Raw genomic sequence first — 17532 nt, forward strand, 5'->3', positions numbered from 1 at the left:
ACCGTTATTACTATCTAGCTTTTCTCTGTTTTGAATCTAAGTGTTTTGAATCTTCATCTCAATATTATCCTGTCCTGTGCTTATACACACGACTCTAGCAATGAATTTCACAGCTGTGATGTTCGAGGTCTACTGTAACATATCTTTGTGCACTCCCAGCCTGCCTTCTGGAATGGCCTAAACTCATGACACGTGTGGGTGTGGGTGTGTGTGTGTGTGTGTGTGTGGGTTGTCCTGGCCGGTAGGTCACTGAAATTAAAATGACAAGCACCCTGTTGCTAGTAAGGGGAGAAACTACATGGTTAAACAAATGATCATTCTACAAGATCCCCATGGTCCTAAATTCTCATCCTCTGCCCATAAACACATTTTCAGTATGAAACATGATTTTCCCTTTACAGGCGTGATGCAGAATGTCCCGTAGCTATGGGCCTGATTTGAATTCAAGGCTTGCAGGGCTCCTCCTCAAGCTGGTGCTCCATCACTGGAGCACCATCACATTGTTAGCGGTGGGGTGAGAGGGCACTTCCTGGGGCCCCGGGCCTTTCTCTCGCCCCACACACCCTTCACTCCGCCGAGGACGAGAGCAGCGATGCAAAGCAGCGCTTTTGTTAGCAGTCGCGCCTCAGTTTTTGGGTTGCCAAGCAGCACAGAGGTGGAATTCCTCTCGGCTCCGCACCCGGACCATGTTGGACATCAACAAAACCGCAACGACGATGAAAAACACATTGAAATGTCTTGTGCTTTTCATTCTCCAGACAGGTAAGTCCTCCCAGCTGCGAGCACCGTGAGGTGCAGGTTAAGCGCACTTTCAGATTTTTTATTACCTTTGCTTTAAGCAATGGGAGATTCGTTTGCAAATTGGGATGGCATTTCTGAAATGAGAGTATGAGCCATCTGTGGAAACATTAATACCAAAACTTGTAGGGTGATGTATTACTTTTTTATTAAAAGCCATTTGTGTTTCACTGTATTTGGAGGAAGAGGAAGACTGATTAGAACTGGTTTTCACTTAGGTTTTTTATTCTGGCATTCTTTTTTATTACTATTCCACTTGCTTGATATGTTTGTTTGTTGCATGGGCACAACAACATTGTTAATCCGTCTGCTTTAAGTATAACTACAGAAACTGGAAATGCTATATCAGAACTACAAAAGCCAGACTGAGAAAAACTGAAACATACTATATGTAAACATGTAGATGTCAAACTAAATGCCTGGAGTCTACAGCGCTGTAGAAGATGGCTCTCTGTGTAGCTCTTTATTTTATAGCAGTAATGGATACAGGGAAGAAAGGTGCTGTATAAGATAAAAGCCAAATAAGATCTTACTCCAGCAGCTGGTTTCTGCACATGGATTTAGCCTAGTCTTGGTCCAAGTTGTAATGGCGGTGGTGGTTCACCAACAAGAGCCTATTTTTAATCCAGGACTAATCCTGTTCTGGAAAACATCTAGGTGTACACTCTATTGTAATGCATAAAGTGTTGCCCTGAGGGGCATGTTGGATGTCTAATATACTGTACATCATATTTGACTGATGACTTGTGTTCTGATGTATGGGAGCAGAGAGCTGGAGGTACACTTCAGGACTGATGATATGTGGTCAGGGTCTAGGGGTGGAGCCTGGGGCGGAGTCCAGGGTGGAGCCTTAGAGCAGTCACGGTTGGGGGCAGCGTGAAGACTCGGTGCGTGGGTGTCAGTCCATATGCAAGCAGTTCATGGTTAGTAACAGATGCTGGAATTTGCCATGTTATAGTGCAGTAGATCACAGAGGCAGAAGCATCAGTACTGGTAAAGCCCTAACAGACCATTTTTGTTGTCAGTGTCTGGCACCAGTGTGCTGAGTCTTCCTCGCTGGACTATGCATTCACTGTGTTATCAAGTAACATCCCATAATATTGTGCAGTAGGCCTAGCGGCCCTGATGTTTTGATGGTTTGTACATCTGAAAGCTATATCATGTACCTTCAGCAGATATTCTATCTTACAGCTTCTCTTGAAGTGCTGAACGAGATCACACAAGTCTTGGCTTTAATATTGTCTAGTATTGTTTAATACTGAATTATGAATGGATGTAGAATCAGTATGCAGATGACTAGTTCCTGTATTATAGTGTTGAAGAGAGTTTGTCCATTTTATTGGTGTAGCAATGTGAGTGAGAGCAACAGAGTTTGTGTGAGCGTCTGCAACTCGTCTCAGTGTCAGGTGACAGCTGCTCTCTTGAGATCTCCCCCTCAAGAGTGGTGGTGGGCTTCGGGGAGGCGGTGTCTGTCAGCTGTGTGGCCTCACGACCCGTGCAAGTGCTCGGGTGGGAGTCAGCCATTGGTGCCCTGCACACCCAGCATGACCGATCCATCCAATGGCGGGTGGACAGCTTGATTGACTGGATTGAAGAGCCAATCTGCTACGGTGTTTTCTTCACTGCCCCCAGACAGTGTGAAGAGAAGCTCAACCTTGTTCTCTACAGTATGTGCTCATGCCACTACTAACACATTTGTATGATAGATGAGAGATGGACGTTTTTGATCAGGTTAAAGAGCTGCTCGTGTTGTTTATTTTCCTGCAGAGACTCCAGATAGCATCTCCATCAGCCTGGTCAACCACACTGGGCCCCTAGTAGAAGCAAGAGAGTACCATCTTCTGTGTGAGGTGCAGAACATTGCACCCGTGCAGTATCTTACTCTGCGATGGTACCGAGGACAGACTGAAGTGTATAACCACACCTTCTCTGAGCTGTCACCTGCTACACCAGTTCAGGTGTCCTCCACCTTGCTGATCACACCAGGTAGAGTGGAGCACGGAGCTCCATACAGGTGTGAAGCCACGTTGGAACTCGGACCAGAGGGACCTCAGCCCCCTCCCAGAGTGAAGTCAGCGCCTCTCGACATTGCTGTTCACTGTATGTCCAGCCAGCCTCTGAAGTTAGAAGTATGTTTGTGAGATTATTGGTAGGCATGTTGATGAGTTTTGTTTTGTTTTGTTTTTAACTCCGTCAGACCCCCCTGACTTGTTCAGTCCAGAGCCGGAAGTGCTAGAACTCGGAGATGGTGAGGAGATCACACTGAACTGTTCGGCGGTGGGAAACCCACCTCCTCTGTACAGCTGGAGCACCCCGACCCTGCAGGAGGGTGAAGGAGGTCTCCCTCTCCTCACTGCCCCCTCTGTGGGGATTTACACCTGCACGGCCTCCAATATTCTGGGTAAATCAAGCAAGCAGTTCATCATCAAGCCCAAATCCAAAGGTAAAATTGATGATCTGGACATATAATAGTGTGATATGGTCTGGTAGAACAGACTGGGAGTGGACTGGGAGCGGACTGGGAGTGGACTGGGACAGACTTAGCTCACCTGGGCTACTAACTGGACCAGTCGTGGCTGTTATTTCTAAAACAGTCATCTAGATTGTGATGTATGTTTTAATGTGTAGCATGTTCAGTCCTCTTTACATATACATAATTGCCAACATGCTTAAGTTATTTACAGTGGAAAAAGAATGTTGACAAATTCTCTTTGGACTTTTTAACAACATGGACATCATAGCAAGCAACAAAGCATCAAATACGTCCTTTACTTCTTACAGGTGTGTAAGTTCACCTTTCAGGCATTTAAATGGAATGGACTTTCAGCTGGTATGCATATCTGAACTTTGGTCCAGGAAATACAAAACATAACAGTAATTATGGAGTTGAGTGTTTTGGGAGTGTTTGCAGCATGGCTAATGTCTCTTTGGTCTTTCAGGTGGGATCACCTCACTACGATGACATACACACATGACATATCTCTACATATTCTGCATGTGTAAAAACATCCAGTTGCCCTTGTGACTACCATGGACATGAATCTTTCTAACAATGGTTGTGAAGTCTGTTAGCTGATGTTCTGATGTGTCAAACTGTTAGGGATAATAATCGAGTATCACTCCAGAGTAATAATGTAGCATGGTGGCCCTACTACAAAGTATTTTAATACTACGCCACTGTTTTTGGTGTTCTTGTGTGTGGGTTGTTTTATGAGATGGAGATCTTCTTTGAGAACAAGTATGAGAACAATTGGTAGTATTAAGGGTCAGGGTTGAGGGCTTAAGAGATGGGACAGGAAGTATTTCTTTGTAGGGCGTGGTGGGTTTGTGTGTGTTGTGTGGCCTTTGTTATTGTTGTTTTGAACGTATCTTGCTACCTTGTTTTTGCTTGTTATCAAGTTTAAAATAAATCTCTTTCTGTTGCCAAGCTACAGTCTTCTAAAAGTCTTTGGTAAAAGCATTATAAAGAAAAATATAATCTTTTAGATAATCCTGTCTGTTCTGTCCAATATTCTGATAAAAGCAGTTTGTTTTCTCCTGTGAAGGACATACTTCTACAGTATCTTGTTTGTGATGCACAAAATGTGCTATCAAAATATAAGTCCACACCATGTTTCTTCAGTTATTGTTTTGTGTTTCCGTTAATCTCGGTTACACTCAGGGCCGGAGTGGGACACTTTTTCCGCCCGGGAGTTTCATGCCCAAATCCGCCCCAAAATTATTTTTCCCTCCCAAACTAGAGATTGACATGAGGCGGCCCATCGGGAATCCTCCCGAATCTCCCGATTAGCCACTCCGGCTCTGGTTACACTTCACTTCAAAGTGTAAATTTGGACAAAAGATCACTGTATCTCTTTCCTTGAAATAATCTATAATTATGCTTAAGTAGCCTATATACTTAATTATCTATAGTGTTTTCCTCTTATTCTCATCTGATTACTAATCATATGCAACTAATCAATGATGTATATTTCAAATGATTTTTTTGTAAAAAAAAAAAATCTAAAACCAGGATTAACTAAAAAAATAAATGCTTCAAAGTTATTTGGAAAGTCAATCTCCTCCTGTGTAAAAGACATCATGATGAGAATTGTGCAAATCAGCATGGCAGAACAAATGTACAAATTATTTCACACTTCTCCACACGTCACACACTTTACACTCTTCAAAAAACGAGTGAAAGTCTGCATCCGAAATCCATACTTCCCTCCTATTCAGTACGCCAAAGCAAGGTAACAGCAGAGCTCTATATGGCTCTGGGTAACAGGTAGTATGTCCGAGGTTATGAAAAGTGCCCAGTCGTCTACTGAAAGAACGCACTGCATTGAAATCTAGTGCCTACTGCTTAAGTACGGCATTTCGGATTCAGACTTATTAGATTGTCGCGCCACCTACTGGTAATCATCCACGTGTCTTTACTACAACTTGGTATTGCCTGTCAGAGGTCGTGTTTCCGTACTGTTTGAGGAACTGCCAAATATATGACTTTACAAAATACAAATTGTGAATGTCCGGTCGCAGTATCCTAAAAAAAACACGGAAAACAAAACAGGTATAAATGGTCGTTTTTTTGGGATGAGGTTTAAAATCAACATACTTAAAGAAAGCATCGTACACGACGATGAAACAAATTCTGAATATGAACTTTTAATTTGAACAACGCGCAAATTGTGCAACCCACCAGAACTCGCGTGACGCATAATACGCGCGGACAGTCCCAGTGCATAGATCTTCACCTAATAACGACAGTCGATCTTTCCATGTAAACTATTTACAGATCAGATATATGTTGAGCGAGCGAGATCTCGGGCCGGCCTCCTGGCGGGGATCCTCCCGTATTGCGGGCGAGGCACGTAGCGAATGGCAGAGTGCGCAGGTATCGAAGGCGATGTAAAGTAACTTTACACCACAAACCAGACAAGCAAACATTGTCGAAGACAAGGATTTTGGATTTCGTATTTTGTCTGTCTGAACGGTAAGTGTTTGTTTTGATAGTTTTTAAATAAGATTGTTTAGTCTTGTTAATTATATCTGTCTTGTTCAGCAGATATGTGAATCAGGAAGTAACCTTAACATCGCAGCACTGTTTTCATGCCACTCGTGTAGCTAATGTGTTTAGTCCACCCAGAGCGTTTTCGTTACATTCTTGCCTTGTGTTTCGTTTAAACTGTAACTGGTGTTTTTCATACGATTTCTAGAATGAATAGAGGACGAACATTGTTCTGGGATTATTCAGAATTTAGAATTCCGACGAGCGTGGTGTCTTAAACGCTGTCCATCACTGTGGATGCACTCGATAAACCTGTACACACACACACACACACACACACATACACATCATATATATATATTTTAAATAATATGTGTGTATGTATGTGTGTATATATGTGTATATATATATATATTACAAGCACACACACATATGACAAACACACACAGTAGAGTCTGTGAGTCTATGTAGAGGCATTTTTATATTGGCAATATAATTTGAAGAACAACCAAGACCTTTCACACATGATTAACTTTGTTAATTCCTTAAGAAAACATCTTTCAAATATTTTGTTTGAACAGATTCAGTCTGTAAGCACCCTTTGCTCTGCTCCAGCTACCAGTACATCTGCTCTGGGTTGTTACTGGGTGATGTTGGTCCACAGTTGCTGGTTCACATCACGCGAGCGTGGGGTCGCGCAGGCAGGGACAGGCTAACTGAAGTACGATTAGAGCGTCTTTGATCCCTTAGCCTGCACCTGTCCCAGAGAAGCTGATTTCATTTAAACATCAAATAATATAACATTTGTTATTCATTATTTAAATATTGGCATTTACAGTCACAGAAGGTAAATTAACTCATATAATAATCTAACAATTGTATTGAATGTTGTTCAAAATAATCCCAGACTAGTCTGTAACAATATCACACCAAGGATTTACAGCAGCATTTAAACACTAAAGCAACAGCCATATTTAGCAGTGTAATGCTCTTTTGGTCTTATTATGTAGCCAGTCTGCTGTGTGCTGGATGGGCTTGTGGCCTTGGACATTGTACTGGGTCGCAGGTCACCTGCTCATACCGTTTTCTTATACTTCATGTCCAGTCTTGGTCATTCTGACACTCCTACACAGACTCTAAACATTGCCAAACATATATGTGCTTTTTTAATAGTTGCATGCTCAGTCACGGTAAAATGTGTGTGTAAAATTGCACTGCAGAGCTAATCTTGGCCTAGGAGCAGTGCAGCACTGATGCACAAAGAAATGTCCGTTTTCTTTCCAAATGTCCATAGTGGAAATATAATCCAGTGTTGTACAGTACAGTACACAACAGCACTGTTAGATGAGCTGATCACCCATTAGCCCATAATCAAAAATACACTTACTGGGCCAAAGTGTCTTTTTATTGCCAAACTGCAAATAAGATTTTAGTCTCCTCACTTGTGTGATAAGAGCCTAATCAGATAAAAGAAGGAAATCTGATCCTGTTTCTTCCCATCCACCTTCCATTAAGCACTTTGCATAAGGACAGTCGTATATGAGGCCATTATCCCAACCACCACTTCAGTGTCCGTTTACTGGCTCTCCATGGCCCTGCAGGACGGCACTCATCACAGATTACAAATGAGAAATCCAACACGCAAATGGGCTTAATGAGACCCTGTGATCTTCACTGATACCCATGTATTATTTCTCTTTCTAAAAGTGCATCAATACAAATCATGTCCGGTATCCTCGGTGGTCACCTTGTGGTTCCGTAGTTCTGGTTCTGATGGACTGGGCCGGGGTGTGGTTGTCTGTTCCCGGCGACAGGTGTGGAAGCTAATGGAGGATGTCTGGGCGTGGGTGCTTCAAGAGTGCAAAGCCGGAGCCCCTGACGGAGCTGGGCGAGGTGCCCCCAGGGTTGGGCATTCACGTCTATCTGTTCTGGACCAAAAGTGGAGATTGCTACCTCACTCATGAGGATGGGGAGGTGACTGCTGAGGAGCTGACCATCCAGGCGGCGGAGACTGTGGGTAAGAGTGAAGAGCCAATCAGGAGCGGCGGGGAGGTGTGGCCAGGGCAGCCATGTGACCGTGGTGTTTATGGTTGTGTGCAGGAATCACGCCTGTGTGTCATGCCCTGTTTGCGCTGTACGATCCGGCGGCCTGCTGCTGGTACAGTCCAAACCACAGGTTCAACCCACAGGGCCAGACGCGCATGCTGCTTCACTTCCGTATGAGGTGTGTATGTGTGTGGGTTTGAGTTTGTGGGGGTGTTTGTGTGTGCTTCAACATTTTAGTGCCACATTAATTACACAAGCATCCAAGCACTGAGTATGTACTTAGGCGGGGCAGTTGGTGAAATACGGAGCAGAGCGTTGGGCACTTCTGCAGGTCCGAGGAGACGTTCACTGACATCTATGTCTATGTGGGGCGCACAGGTTCTACTTTCGGAACTGGCACGGCCTGAGTGAGAAGGAGCCGACGGCGGCCCGGTACGCCCTGCGGAGCAGTGGGAGTGAGCAGGGCAGTGTTCCTCTCCTGGAGATCAGCTCACTGGAGTACCTGTTCGCTCAGGTGTGTGGCAGAGTCATTCTCACTTGAAAAGCCTGTGTGTGTGTGTGTGTGTGTGTGTGTGTGTGTGTGTGTGTGTGTGTGTGTGTGTGTGTGTGTGTGTGTGTGTGTGTGTGTGTGTGTGTGTGTGTGTGTGTGTGTGTGTGTGTGTGTGTGTGTGTGTGTGTGTGTGTGTGTGTGTGTGTGTGTGTTTGTTTTAAAGCTTGCTTTCACACATTTGCATTTGTGCAAAATTTGAGCTGTGTGCAGGGTGTGTGTTGCTTTTAGCAGTGGTTGAAAAGAGTCTACCGGCCTTGTTGTTGCCTTGTGTTACGTGCCTACACCTGTCTGAATGTGAGAAGTGTAGCAGACCTCCATCTTATTTCAGCTTCATCCCCAAGTAGCACAGTCACCAATATTTATGTTAGAAGTTTTCTTCTATTCTTCCATGTCTACTAGAAATTCACACACCACCCTTTTTCAGCACGTGTTGATATTTCTTATGACTTGTTTTGGTTGGTGTGTGTGGGTGTGTGGGTGTGTGGGTGGGTGGGTGGGTGGGTGTGTGTGTGTGTTTTGTGCGCTGTGATTGGCCACAGGCCAAGTGCGACTTCGTGAACGATGTGGCGGCGCTAGAGGACGTAATGGGCGAGGAGGAACGCAGCTGCTTTAAGAACGAGAGTCTCGGTCTGGCCGTGCTGCACCTGTCCCACAAGGCCCTGCAGAGCGGCTCAACGCTGCAGGAAGTGGCCAAGCACACCAGGTGGGAGCTTCGCTTCCGTAGAGTCAGAAACAGCTGATCTGTGAAAAAGGACCATAGAGATCTGAAATGTCTTTGTACTTCTGCTAGAAGAAGGAGGTAATGCAGTCAACCCAGAAGTTACACTGAGGGGGCTGAGTGCTCATATTAGTTAGTGAGCAGTTGCTATGAGTCACCAAGGCCAAAAGAGAGGGAATTGATCAGTGAGTGAAATGCCAGTGATTGCAGGATGTGGGGATGTGAGGGGCTGACGGCCATTTTGCTGTTTTTCTTGCAGCTTCCTCCGCTGCATCCCGCGCTCGTTTTCCTGCCACATTGCCCGCAACAACGTGCTGACGAAGTTCCGCATACGACGGGTGTTCTCCGAGTTTGTGCGCACCTTCCAGCAGCACACGGTGGCGCAGGGCCGACTGGGGCCGCAGGAGATCATGTACAAGTACCTGTCCACGCTGGAGCGCTTGGCCCCGCGCTTCGGCACCGAGACCTTCCCCGTCTTCCACCTGGTCCAGCGGCCCTACGGCGACGGCAGTGGCTCCTACCTGAACGGGTCGCGGGCGCTGGAGCCGCCCGAGGCGGCGGGCATGTGTGGCCAGCCCACACACGAGCTCACGGTGTCGGGGACCAAGGGCATCCACTGGAGGAAGGTCCCGGCACAGAGGGTAGGTCTAAGCTCTGCCACCAGGAGGCGCTGTGACTTTTTCTTGGTACTCATTGTGGGTTGCATTGCAGGCACAGGATAACAGTTATCTGGGGAACGACTACTTGGACAACAGGAAAGATGGGAGGCAGCAGGTCCCACAGCAGGAGATGGACACTCCGGACGAGTGGAGTCACTTCTGCGACTTCCCCGAAATCTCGCACATAGCCATCGTGGGAACGAACGTCTGCATCAGCCGACAAGACAACAATGCAATGGTGAACGTGCAAATGCGCTTTATATTCGTATGTCTGCTCTTCACATGGAATTACGATACTATTGCTTGTGTATGGCTCTCTTGAAGTTCTCTTGTCTTTCTAACCAACAGTATGTCATAACTCTGTAAATGTTTGTCCGTGTCACTCAAACACATTGAGGTTTTTTATTGTAGGCCTCCTGGCTTTAGCGTCTGCTAGCTTTAACGTCATCTGGCACTCGGCGGAGTTTGTCATGGAAGCTCTGATTTAGCGCCTGACGGGCTGCGCTCTGGTTTGGCGCCTGACGGGCTGCGCTCTGGTTTGGCGCCTGACGGGCTGCGCTCTGGTTTGGCGCCTGACGGGCTGCGCTCTGGTTTGGCGCCTGACGGGCTGCGCTCTGGTTTGGCGCCTGACGGGCTGCGCTCTGGTTTGGCGCCTGACGGGCTGCGCTCTGGTTTGGCGCCTGATGGCTGTTCTCTGATGCAGGATCTGCGTCTGAGATCCAGTCACGATGCTCGCTCTCTGGTCTCCCTGCTGGATGGCTACTTCCGCCTGACCGCAGATGCGCACCACTACCTTTGCCACGAGGTGGCGCCACCGAGAGTGGTTCTGAGCGAGGCCAACGGACTGCACGGACCCATTCTGTATGGCTGGATTATACATATTCTACCAGAACTTTAACCATACGTTTTTGTTACGTGTGTGTTCTGTGCACGCGGTACTGACGTGTTCTCTGTCCGTTACCACCTTAGCGATGAGTTTGTACTTCAGAAGCTGAAGAAGGAGCCGGCGGAGGCGGGCGCGTTCCTCCTGCGCTGGAGCGTGGTGGACTACCGACGCATCATCCTCGCTGTCCTGAGCAGATCTGAGGTCATACTCATTTCGAACCACTTTCACCAAACAAGAATATGCAGTAGTTCTTTTAAAAGCACCCTCTAAAGACACACTCACAAATATTGTAGATTTGTTTTGTCGAGATCAAGTCTGAAACTTCAGGTATGGTGCGAGTGCGTGTGAAGAACCTGGGGAAGCTATTATTGCCGTGGCTTGAGAATGTTCTGCTTGTTCCCTGTAGGATGGACAGAGTCCCACACACAAGCAATTCAGGATCATGCAGACTGGTCCGAAGTTTACACTTGAAGGCTGGGGCCGTGAGTTCTCCAGTGTGAAGGAGCTCGCAGACAGCCTGAAGACCTTCGTGCTCAAGTCTGGCCAAGACTGCTTCACTGTGAAGAAGTGCTGTCTGCCTAGACCTGCAGGTGACAACAGGCGTTGGCATTGTTGACATCGTTCCAGAGACCCTGAGTGTCTCCAAATAAGATAATCGGAGGCATCACAGTTCTTCTTTATCTTGCTTGTCATGACGTGCTTGCATTGCAGAGTTCTCGAACCTCCTGGTGATGAGGCAGGGTATGTGCTGTGGTGCCAAGCCAGTGTCAGAAACCCTAAACCTGTGCCAGCTGAGATTCCATCAGATTAAGGACAAAGAGATAACACAGGCTAGTCTCAGTTCATCTCCCCTCAGCCCCATGTTGAGAGCTGATCATGTATGTTACATCAGGACATCTCCTAGCCAATTATGCTTAGCCCTCTGTTTGTTTGTTTACCTGTTTGCTTTGAACAGGAGCAGCACTTGGGTCGTGGCACCAGGACCAACATCTATTCGGGCCGTTTGATGGTCCGTGGTGGAACAGAAGATGACGAAGACGAGTGGAACAACAACCACTCGAAGAGTAAAGGCATCCGCGTGGTGTTGAAGATCTTGGACCAGAGTCATAAAGACATAGCTCTGGTGAGAGGACTCGGCGCCTGACACCCACTAGCACGGGACTTTAGAAGCTAAGCAATTCCTTCACCTGTACCCTATTGTCTTGTAGGCATTCTTCGAGACAGCTAGTCTGATGAGTCAGGTGTCTCATTGTCACTTGGTCTTTGTTCATGGTGTTTCAGTCAAGGGATCTGAGAGTGAGTGCCCTAACTTGGCTTTTCTTTAGCTGCGCCCACTCCCCCAGCATTCTTTGACTGTGTTGCATCCCTTTTCGCCTTTTTTGATCATGTACTCGTATGCAAAATCCATTCACTTCCATCCTTCTGGGCTCTTAACAGACATAATGGTTGAGGAGTTTGTCGAGTTCGGCCCCTTGGATGTCTTCCTGCACAAAGAGAAGGCCAATGTGACACCTCAGTGGAAGTTCACGGTGGCGAAACAGCTGGCCAGTGCACTATGCTATCTTGTAAGCCCTGCAGGAGTTATCAGAACAAACCAGCTTCTGCTGAATTCCATTTGATGAACTAAGTTCTTTGACTCCCATCATGAATTACAGTCTCTGGTTACTTTCTTTCCTGTGTAGGAAATGAAGAAACTGGTTCATGGGAATGTCTGTGCAAAGAACATCCTGGTTGTTCGTAAAGGTCTGGAAGAAAACACGTTTCCCTTCGTGAAGCTGAGTGACCCGGGCATCGCCCTCACCGCCCTCTCCCGCGGAGGTACTCGCAGCCGCCGTATTCTCATTACTGGTGAAGTCGAATCAGTGAAGTGAGATAATCTGGTGAGGTGGAGCCATGAAGCCAAGAACAACTTTGCAAATAGCAGTACGGTAATCTGGTTACCAGAGCTCCTCCTGGTGGAGCGTGATCTGTGCAGCTCTCTGAGAACACTGTGTGCTCTTCCATCTCAGACATGTGTCTTACCCTGTTTCTCTTTACCACTCTGTTACCATCTCAGATTTCTTTTTTTATTTGTCAGTGTCGGTGGTTGAACAGGAAGCCCAGTGCGAACCACTTCCTGATGGTGGTGCTCATTTCCTCCTTTCACGCACGTTTTAATAATGTCGCCCTGACGGCGATGCTTGTGTGGGAGGTGGTGGCATGTTTTGCTGGAGGGTTGAGTGTGTGTTTTTCTCTGCCCCACTTCCGCAGAGCGGGTGGAGCGTATTCCGTGGATCGCTCCGGAGTGCGTGCCCTGCGGGGCTCTGCTCGGCAGTGCCGCGGACAAGTGGAGTTTCGGAGCCACACTGCTGGAGATTTGCAACAACGGAGATCTGGCCATGAGCGGCAGCACCCTGCCGGAGGTGTGTGCTCCGCGCCCTCCGTACGGTCCATCTGCGTGGCCTTGGGCCACCACCCACACTAACTCCACTCCGCGTTCTCTCCTCACAGAAAGAGCGCTTCTATGAGACGCAGAGCCGCCTGGCGGTGCCTTCGTCCCAGGAGCTGGCTAGCTTCATCAGCATGTGTCTGACCTATGATCCTGCCGCCAGACCATGCTTCAGAACCATTCTGCGAGAGCTGACGGAGATCCAGATGAAGAGTGGGTCTTTTGTGGGAGGAGCTTTGGCACTAGTCGCTTGTGAAAATGTTTTTGAATAATTCCAACTTTCTTTTCCTAACGTGCCGCTTCTCTGACGACAGACCCAGACATCTCTTCTGACTGTGAGGCAGTTCCGGATAGAGACCCCAGTATCTTCCTGAAGCGTCACCTGAAGAAGATCCGTGACCTTGGAGAGGTTTGCTAGCTCCTGTCTGGAGTTGTATTCGTCGTGCTTGTTGCTGTATGATAGCGTTTATTCTTTGTGTTCCTTCCCTCAGGGCCATTTTGGGAAGGTGATGCTGTATGTGTACGACCCTGCTAACGATGGCACCGGAGAGTACGTGGCAGTGAAAACCCTGAAGCAGGAGGGCGGGAACCACCTGCACGACTCCTGGATGAAGGAGATCGAAATCCTGAAGTCCCTCTATCATAACAACATAGTCAAGTACAAAGGCTGCTGCACAGAACTGGGTGAGTGGTGCACTGGGGCTCGCCACGCTGCCTCCTAGCTGGACAGTCTCTGCACTGGCAGGCCTGATGGCCCCAGCGGACTGTGCTTTCAAAAGGAAAGTGCTCCCAGAATCTGCCTGTTAGGGCTCGCTGTGCTGGGGGGGTAATCATACATGTGCACGTGGTTGTGGTTTGGCAGGTGGACAAGTGGTTCAACTGATCATGGAGTACCTTCCCCTGGGCAGTCTTCGGGAGTACCTGCCCAAGCATCGTCTCGGAGTGGCACAGACTCTCCTCTTTGCACAGCAGATTTGCCAGGTGGGCCGGGAGCTTCATTCTAAAAGCGAACCGTAAACACGAACCTCCTAGACTGAAATGGGTAGCGGCCAGTGTCCCTGCTGTGATGAACACTTCAGCTGTCCTTCCACAGGGGATGGATTACCTGCACTCGAAGAGATACATCCATCGAGATCTGGCAGCGCGTAATGTTTTAGTGGAGAACGAGGGTGTGGTGAAGATAGGTGACTTCGGACTGACGAAGTACATTCCAGAGGGAGAGATCTACTACCGAGTTCGGGAGGATGGCGACAGCCCTGTGTTTTGGTATATCTGAGTCGTGAGAAAACCACTGTTTGTGTCTTATCCCTAATCACAGGTGAAACTTGCTGTTGAGACAGTAAAGCAGATCGTTATCTATGCACTCTGTACTTCTACTGCTAGGAGTACAGATCAAAATACCCAATCAGAAAACAATAATGATTCTGATGTCTAGTAGGAAACTAGTGTAGTGGAGCTCACAGATTAACTCAGCAGAATCAATTAACATAATCCTCAATTTCTGGCTAAATCCAGTGAGAAGCAGTGCTGTTTTGTTTTCTCTGGACAGCGAGGTTATACTGAGGTTGTTTGCTTTTCAGGTACGCCATAGAGTGTCTGAAGGAAAGTAAGTTTTCCTTCTCTTCTGATGTCTGGTCTTTTGGTGTGACGCTGTATGAGATTTTGACACGCTGTGACCATCGTCAAAGTCCACCCACGGTGAGATGGCTGTTTTATATGTACTTATTTATTTTTTATATGTTGAGGTCTGTGTATCTGCGAAGAGTGTTCGTATTGATTTCGTATGAATGTCTGTGCTCGCTGTAGAAATACGTTGAGATGATGGGCGTGGTGCAAGGTCAGATGACCGTGATGAAACTGATTAACCTTCTGGAAAAACACAGACGACTGCCCTGCCCACGAGACTGCCCACACGAGGTAGAGTACAGTAGCGAGAAGCCATTCTGAGGTCCAGGTGCCCCACCCACTGTTCTGTCTTAACACCCTGGCCTCCTTTCAGGTGTTCCTGCTGATGGAGCAGTGCTGGGACTCCAGCCCTACCCAGCGGCCCAGCTTCAGGACCCTGGCCGAGAGTTTGGAGGATGTCCGTCGCACGTATGAGCACCAACCCACCGTGCGCCTCGCCCAGATTAGCCAGCGCTGAGCACTTTGCCTCGTCCAGATTAGCCAGCGCTGAGCACTTTGCCTCGCACAGATTAACCAGCGCTGAGCACTGTTCTCTGATATCTGCCAGGTTTGCACCCACTAATCATACAACTCTGTCCTGATGTTGCCACTGTGCTGTTAGCATTACTTATAGAACAGACGTTGCTTCATTTTTACTCGAACAAATCAAGCCACTCTGATCCTTAAGTTCTCTGAGCCAGTACATTTGAACAAGGTCTACAAGCTGGTGGGACGTTGTTCATTTCTTAATGTGACTTTGTGTATTGTAAATAGAGATTCGTTTGCAGGAGCATGTTAAAGGGTTCTTTCTTTATATCTCATGGCTGCCTTAAAATGCATACCATTTTTAAGTCATTTATTCCCCCTCTTTTGTAATTGATAATACCATTTTGGTTTATGAATTAAATTACTAGAACATTTAAGTCAAAGTATGTAATCTGATCTGGAAGGGCTTGCTAGCTGAGACTGTAGTTAAAATCTGCACCTTTTATTATTCATGAAACTGGAAACATTGCTTTGTGAACCTTAAAAAAAATGTTTCTCATTATATTTATTTTATCCTTTTGTAAAATACTTGTTCTACCCTCTGTTCCTAAAGGACTGCCACAGTCTCTTTTGACTCCTACTTTTAACTGGCACTTCATGTTCTTCACTGCACTGGCATCTCTTGATCACCACAGACATTTCCTCTCCTGCCTCTGGCTGTGTTCATCTCCCTGTTGGGCCATGGTTCTACACAGACTTTGATCAAATATGCCCATTTCAAAACTGCTAAAGTCAAACAGTTTGTCTCACAAGTTGACATACAGTAATCCGATTTATTTTTACGATTACATAATCTTATTTATTTTTTTATCTTAAAACAATTGTGACCATCCTACATTTCGCTCTAACTGGAGAGTGTTGAAAATATCCTTCTCTGACAGAAAAATAATGCCATTTAGCTGTGTTAAAATATCAGATTTATGAACAGGCCAACAAGGAGCATATTATAGGCTAGGCCAGTGAGGATGGTATACAAGCCCTCTGGTTACCCTGATGTCAGGGCACTTGATTATTAGCCTGTGGTGCAACTGTGTAGGTACAATGGGGAAAGAATGACTATCTGGATCTGTTTCTGGGCTCTGTCGCTGGTTACATGAGAATTCTGCTAGTGCCCTTATATTGTGTAATGAATCAAACATATTTGTGCCCTGGGCCCATACAGTGTAGACATAATACGTCCCTGGGGGTATACATTTGGAAATCACAGGTTCTGCAACATGGTGTAACACGATGGCAATTTTAACACTAGATCAAAGCCATGTATAAGTGAATTTCCTCAAGGAATTGTGTGTTCAGTCAGCTGATGGAGGACGAAAGTGTCTGAGGTGACCAACATGCCATTACAGTAAATTAAAAAACTGAAATTAAGTTTTGAAAATACTGTTGTTTACAACTACACTTGTATGTTTATGAATAGCTTTAATCTGTATGCATCACTGCAAATGGAAAAGCTCTTAAATAAAAACCTCTGCTCAGCGCTTTTTTCTTTTGCTATTTCTAATTAGATACTACATCAAATGTGCTTGGACACCTCACGATGAAATTAATTGTGATTTATTTATTTTGTTGCTTTGAGTGCCTTTCCCATTGGTCTTGTGAAATTGATTGACAGATGGGATTTTGGGTTGCCAGCTTCGGGCGTCACCAAACACGTGTCTATATAGACATTTTATATATAATATATATATATATATATATATATATATATATATAAAGTCCCAACAACAATATTTAATGGCTTATTTGGTTGTTAAAATGATTGTTGTAACAAAAGACGTAATTAAACAGATAAACGGTTAAAACTAGGGGTGACCTGCAATAGTCGCTGATTCAACTATAGTCGACTATACCCCCTAGTCGACTATGAACATCATAGTCATACCATTTAAAACGCGTAAGGCGGAAAAAAAAAAAACAGTTCAGCTGTTTCGGTCGTGTTATCTTGTCTTGTCGCGGTGCGTCTCGGCAAGTAGGCCTATAAACATTTTTTTGTTTTTAAACCCCGTTACTTGATCCTTTACTTATAATTATTTTGGTGTTGTGTGGCAATTTTTAAAATATTTTTAGGCAGGCATATTTTATTTGAAATATTTTTGACATTTTGCACAGTGCCTGTCTGACAGTTCGATATATGCACTTCGCACTGACGGTGACTTTTTTTGTTAATGTTCTCTAACGTTTCATAAAAAAAAAAAAAAAGTAAATAAATAAATAAAAGCTGAATAAAGCCATCCTACCATGTTTAT

At 46.0% G+C, this 17532-nt stretch overlaps 2 protein-coding genes across 2 annotated transcripts; both read left to right on the forward strand.

Annotated features, from left to right (window-relative positions):
• Positions 1 to 44: 44 nt before the first annotated feature.
• LOC143499390 (vascular cell adhesion protein 1) lies at positions 45 to 4225 on the forward strand. Its single transcript, XM_076994012.1, has 6 exons — positions 45 to 762; positions 2199 to 2465; positions 2566 to 2898; positions 2996 to 3241; positions 3580 to 3628; positions 3738 to 4225. The coding sequence occupies exons 1-5, from the start codon at positions 687 to 689 to the stop codon at positions 3585 to 3587; spliced, it is 930 nt and encodes a 309-aa protein (XP_076850127.1). The 5' UTR covers positions 45 to 686; the 3' UTR covers positions 3588 to 3628; positions 3738 to 4225.
• A 1393-nt stretch (positions 4226 to 5618) lies between these two features.
• tyk2 (tyrosine kinase 2) lies at positions 5619 to 16763 on the forward strand. The gene is made up of 24 exons (XM_076994026.1): positions 5619 to 5773; positions 7603 to 7805; positions 7889 to 8012; positions 8213 to 8348; positions 8924 to 9087; positions 9362 to 9743; positions 9814 to 9999; positions 10465 to 10622; positions 10731 to 10848; positions 11054 to 11237; positions 11359 to 11477; positions 11603 to 11770; positions 11856 to 11943; positions 12085 to 12212; positions 12330 to 12465; positions 12898 to 13049; positions 13138 to 13288; positions 13390 to 13484; positions 13567 to 13759; positions 13938 to 14056; positions 14169 to 14341; positions 14656 to 14773; positions 14882 to 14992; positions 15075 to 16763. Exons 2-24 carry the CDS (start codon positions 7622 to 7624, stop codon positions 15216 to 15218), a joined length of 3531 nt encoding a protein of 1176 aa, XP_076850141.1. The 5' UTR covers positions 5619 to 5773; positions 7603 to 7621; the 3' UTR covers positions 15219 to 16763.
• Positions 16764 to 17532: the final 769 nt, after the last annotated feature.

This window comes from Brachyhypopomus gauderio, unplaced genomic scaffold, assembly GCF_052324685.1.
Source record: "Brachyhypopomus gauderio isolate BG-103 unplaced genomic scaffold, BGAUD_0.2 sc132, whole genome shotgun sequence".
Classification (NCBI taxonomy): domain Eukaryota; kingdom Metazoa; phylum Chordata; class Actinopteri; order Gymnotiformes; family Hypopomidae; genus Brachyhypopomus; species Brachyhypopomus gauderio.

Bases quoted from the DNA above. Each gene is read 5' to 3' on its own strand.
- LOC143499390 (XM_076994012.1), top strand. From the start codon at position 687: ATGTTGGACATCAACAAAACCGCAACGACGATGAAAAACACATTGAAA. The intron at 763-2,198 runs GTAAGTCCTCCC...AACTCGTCTCAG, and splicing joins GCTTTTCATTCTCCAGACAG to TGTCAGGTGACAGCTGCTCT. The intron at 2,899-2,995 runs GTATGTCCAGCC...TAACTCCGTCAG, and splicing joins TCTCGACATTGCTGTTCACT to ACCCCCCTGACTTGTTCAGT.
- tyk2 (XM_076994026.1), top strand. From the start codon at position 7,622: ATGTCTGGGCGTGGGTGCTTCAAGAGTGCAAAGCCGGAGCCCCTGACG. The intron at 10,849-11,053 runs GTCATACTCATT...TGTTCCCTGTAG, and splicing joins CTGTCCTGAGCAGATCTGAG to GATGGACAGAGTCCCACACA. The intron at 14,993-15,074 runs GTAGAGTACAGT...GCCTCCTTTCAG, and splicing joins CACGAGACTGCCCACACGAG to GTGTTCCTGCTGATGGAGCA.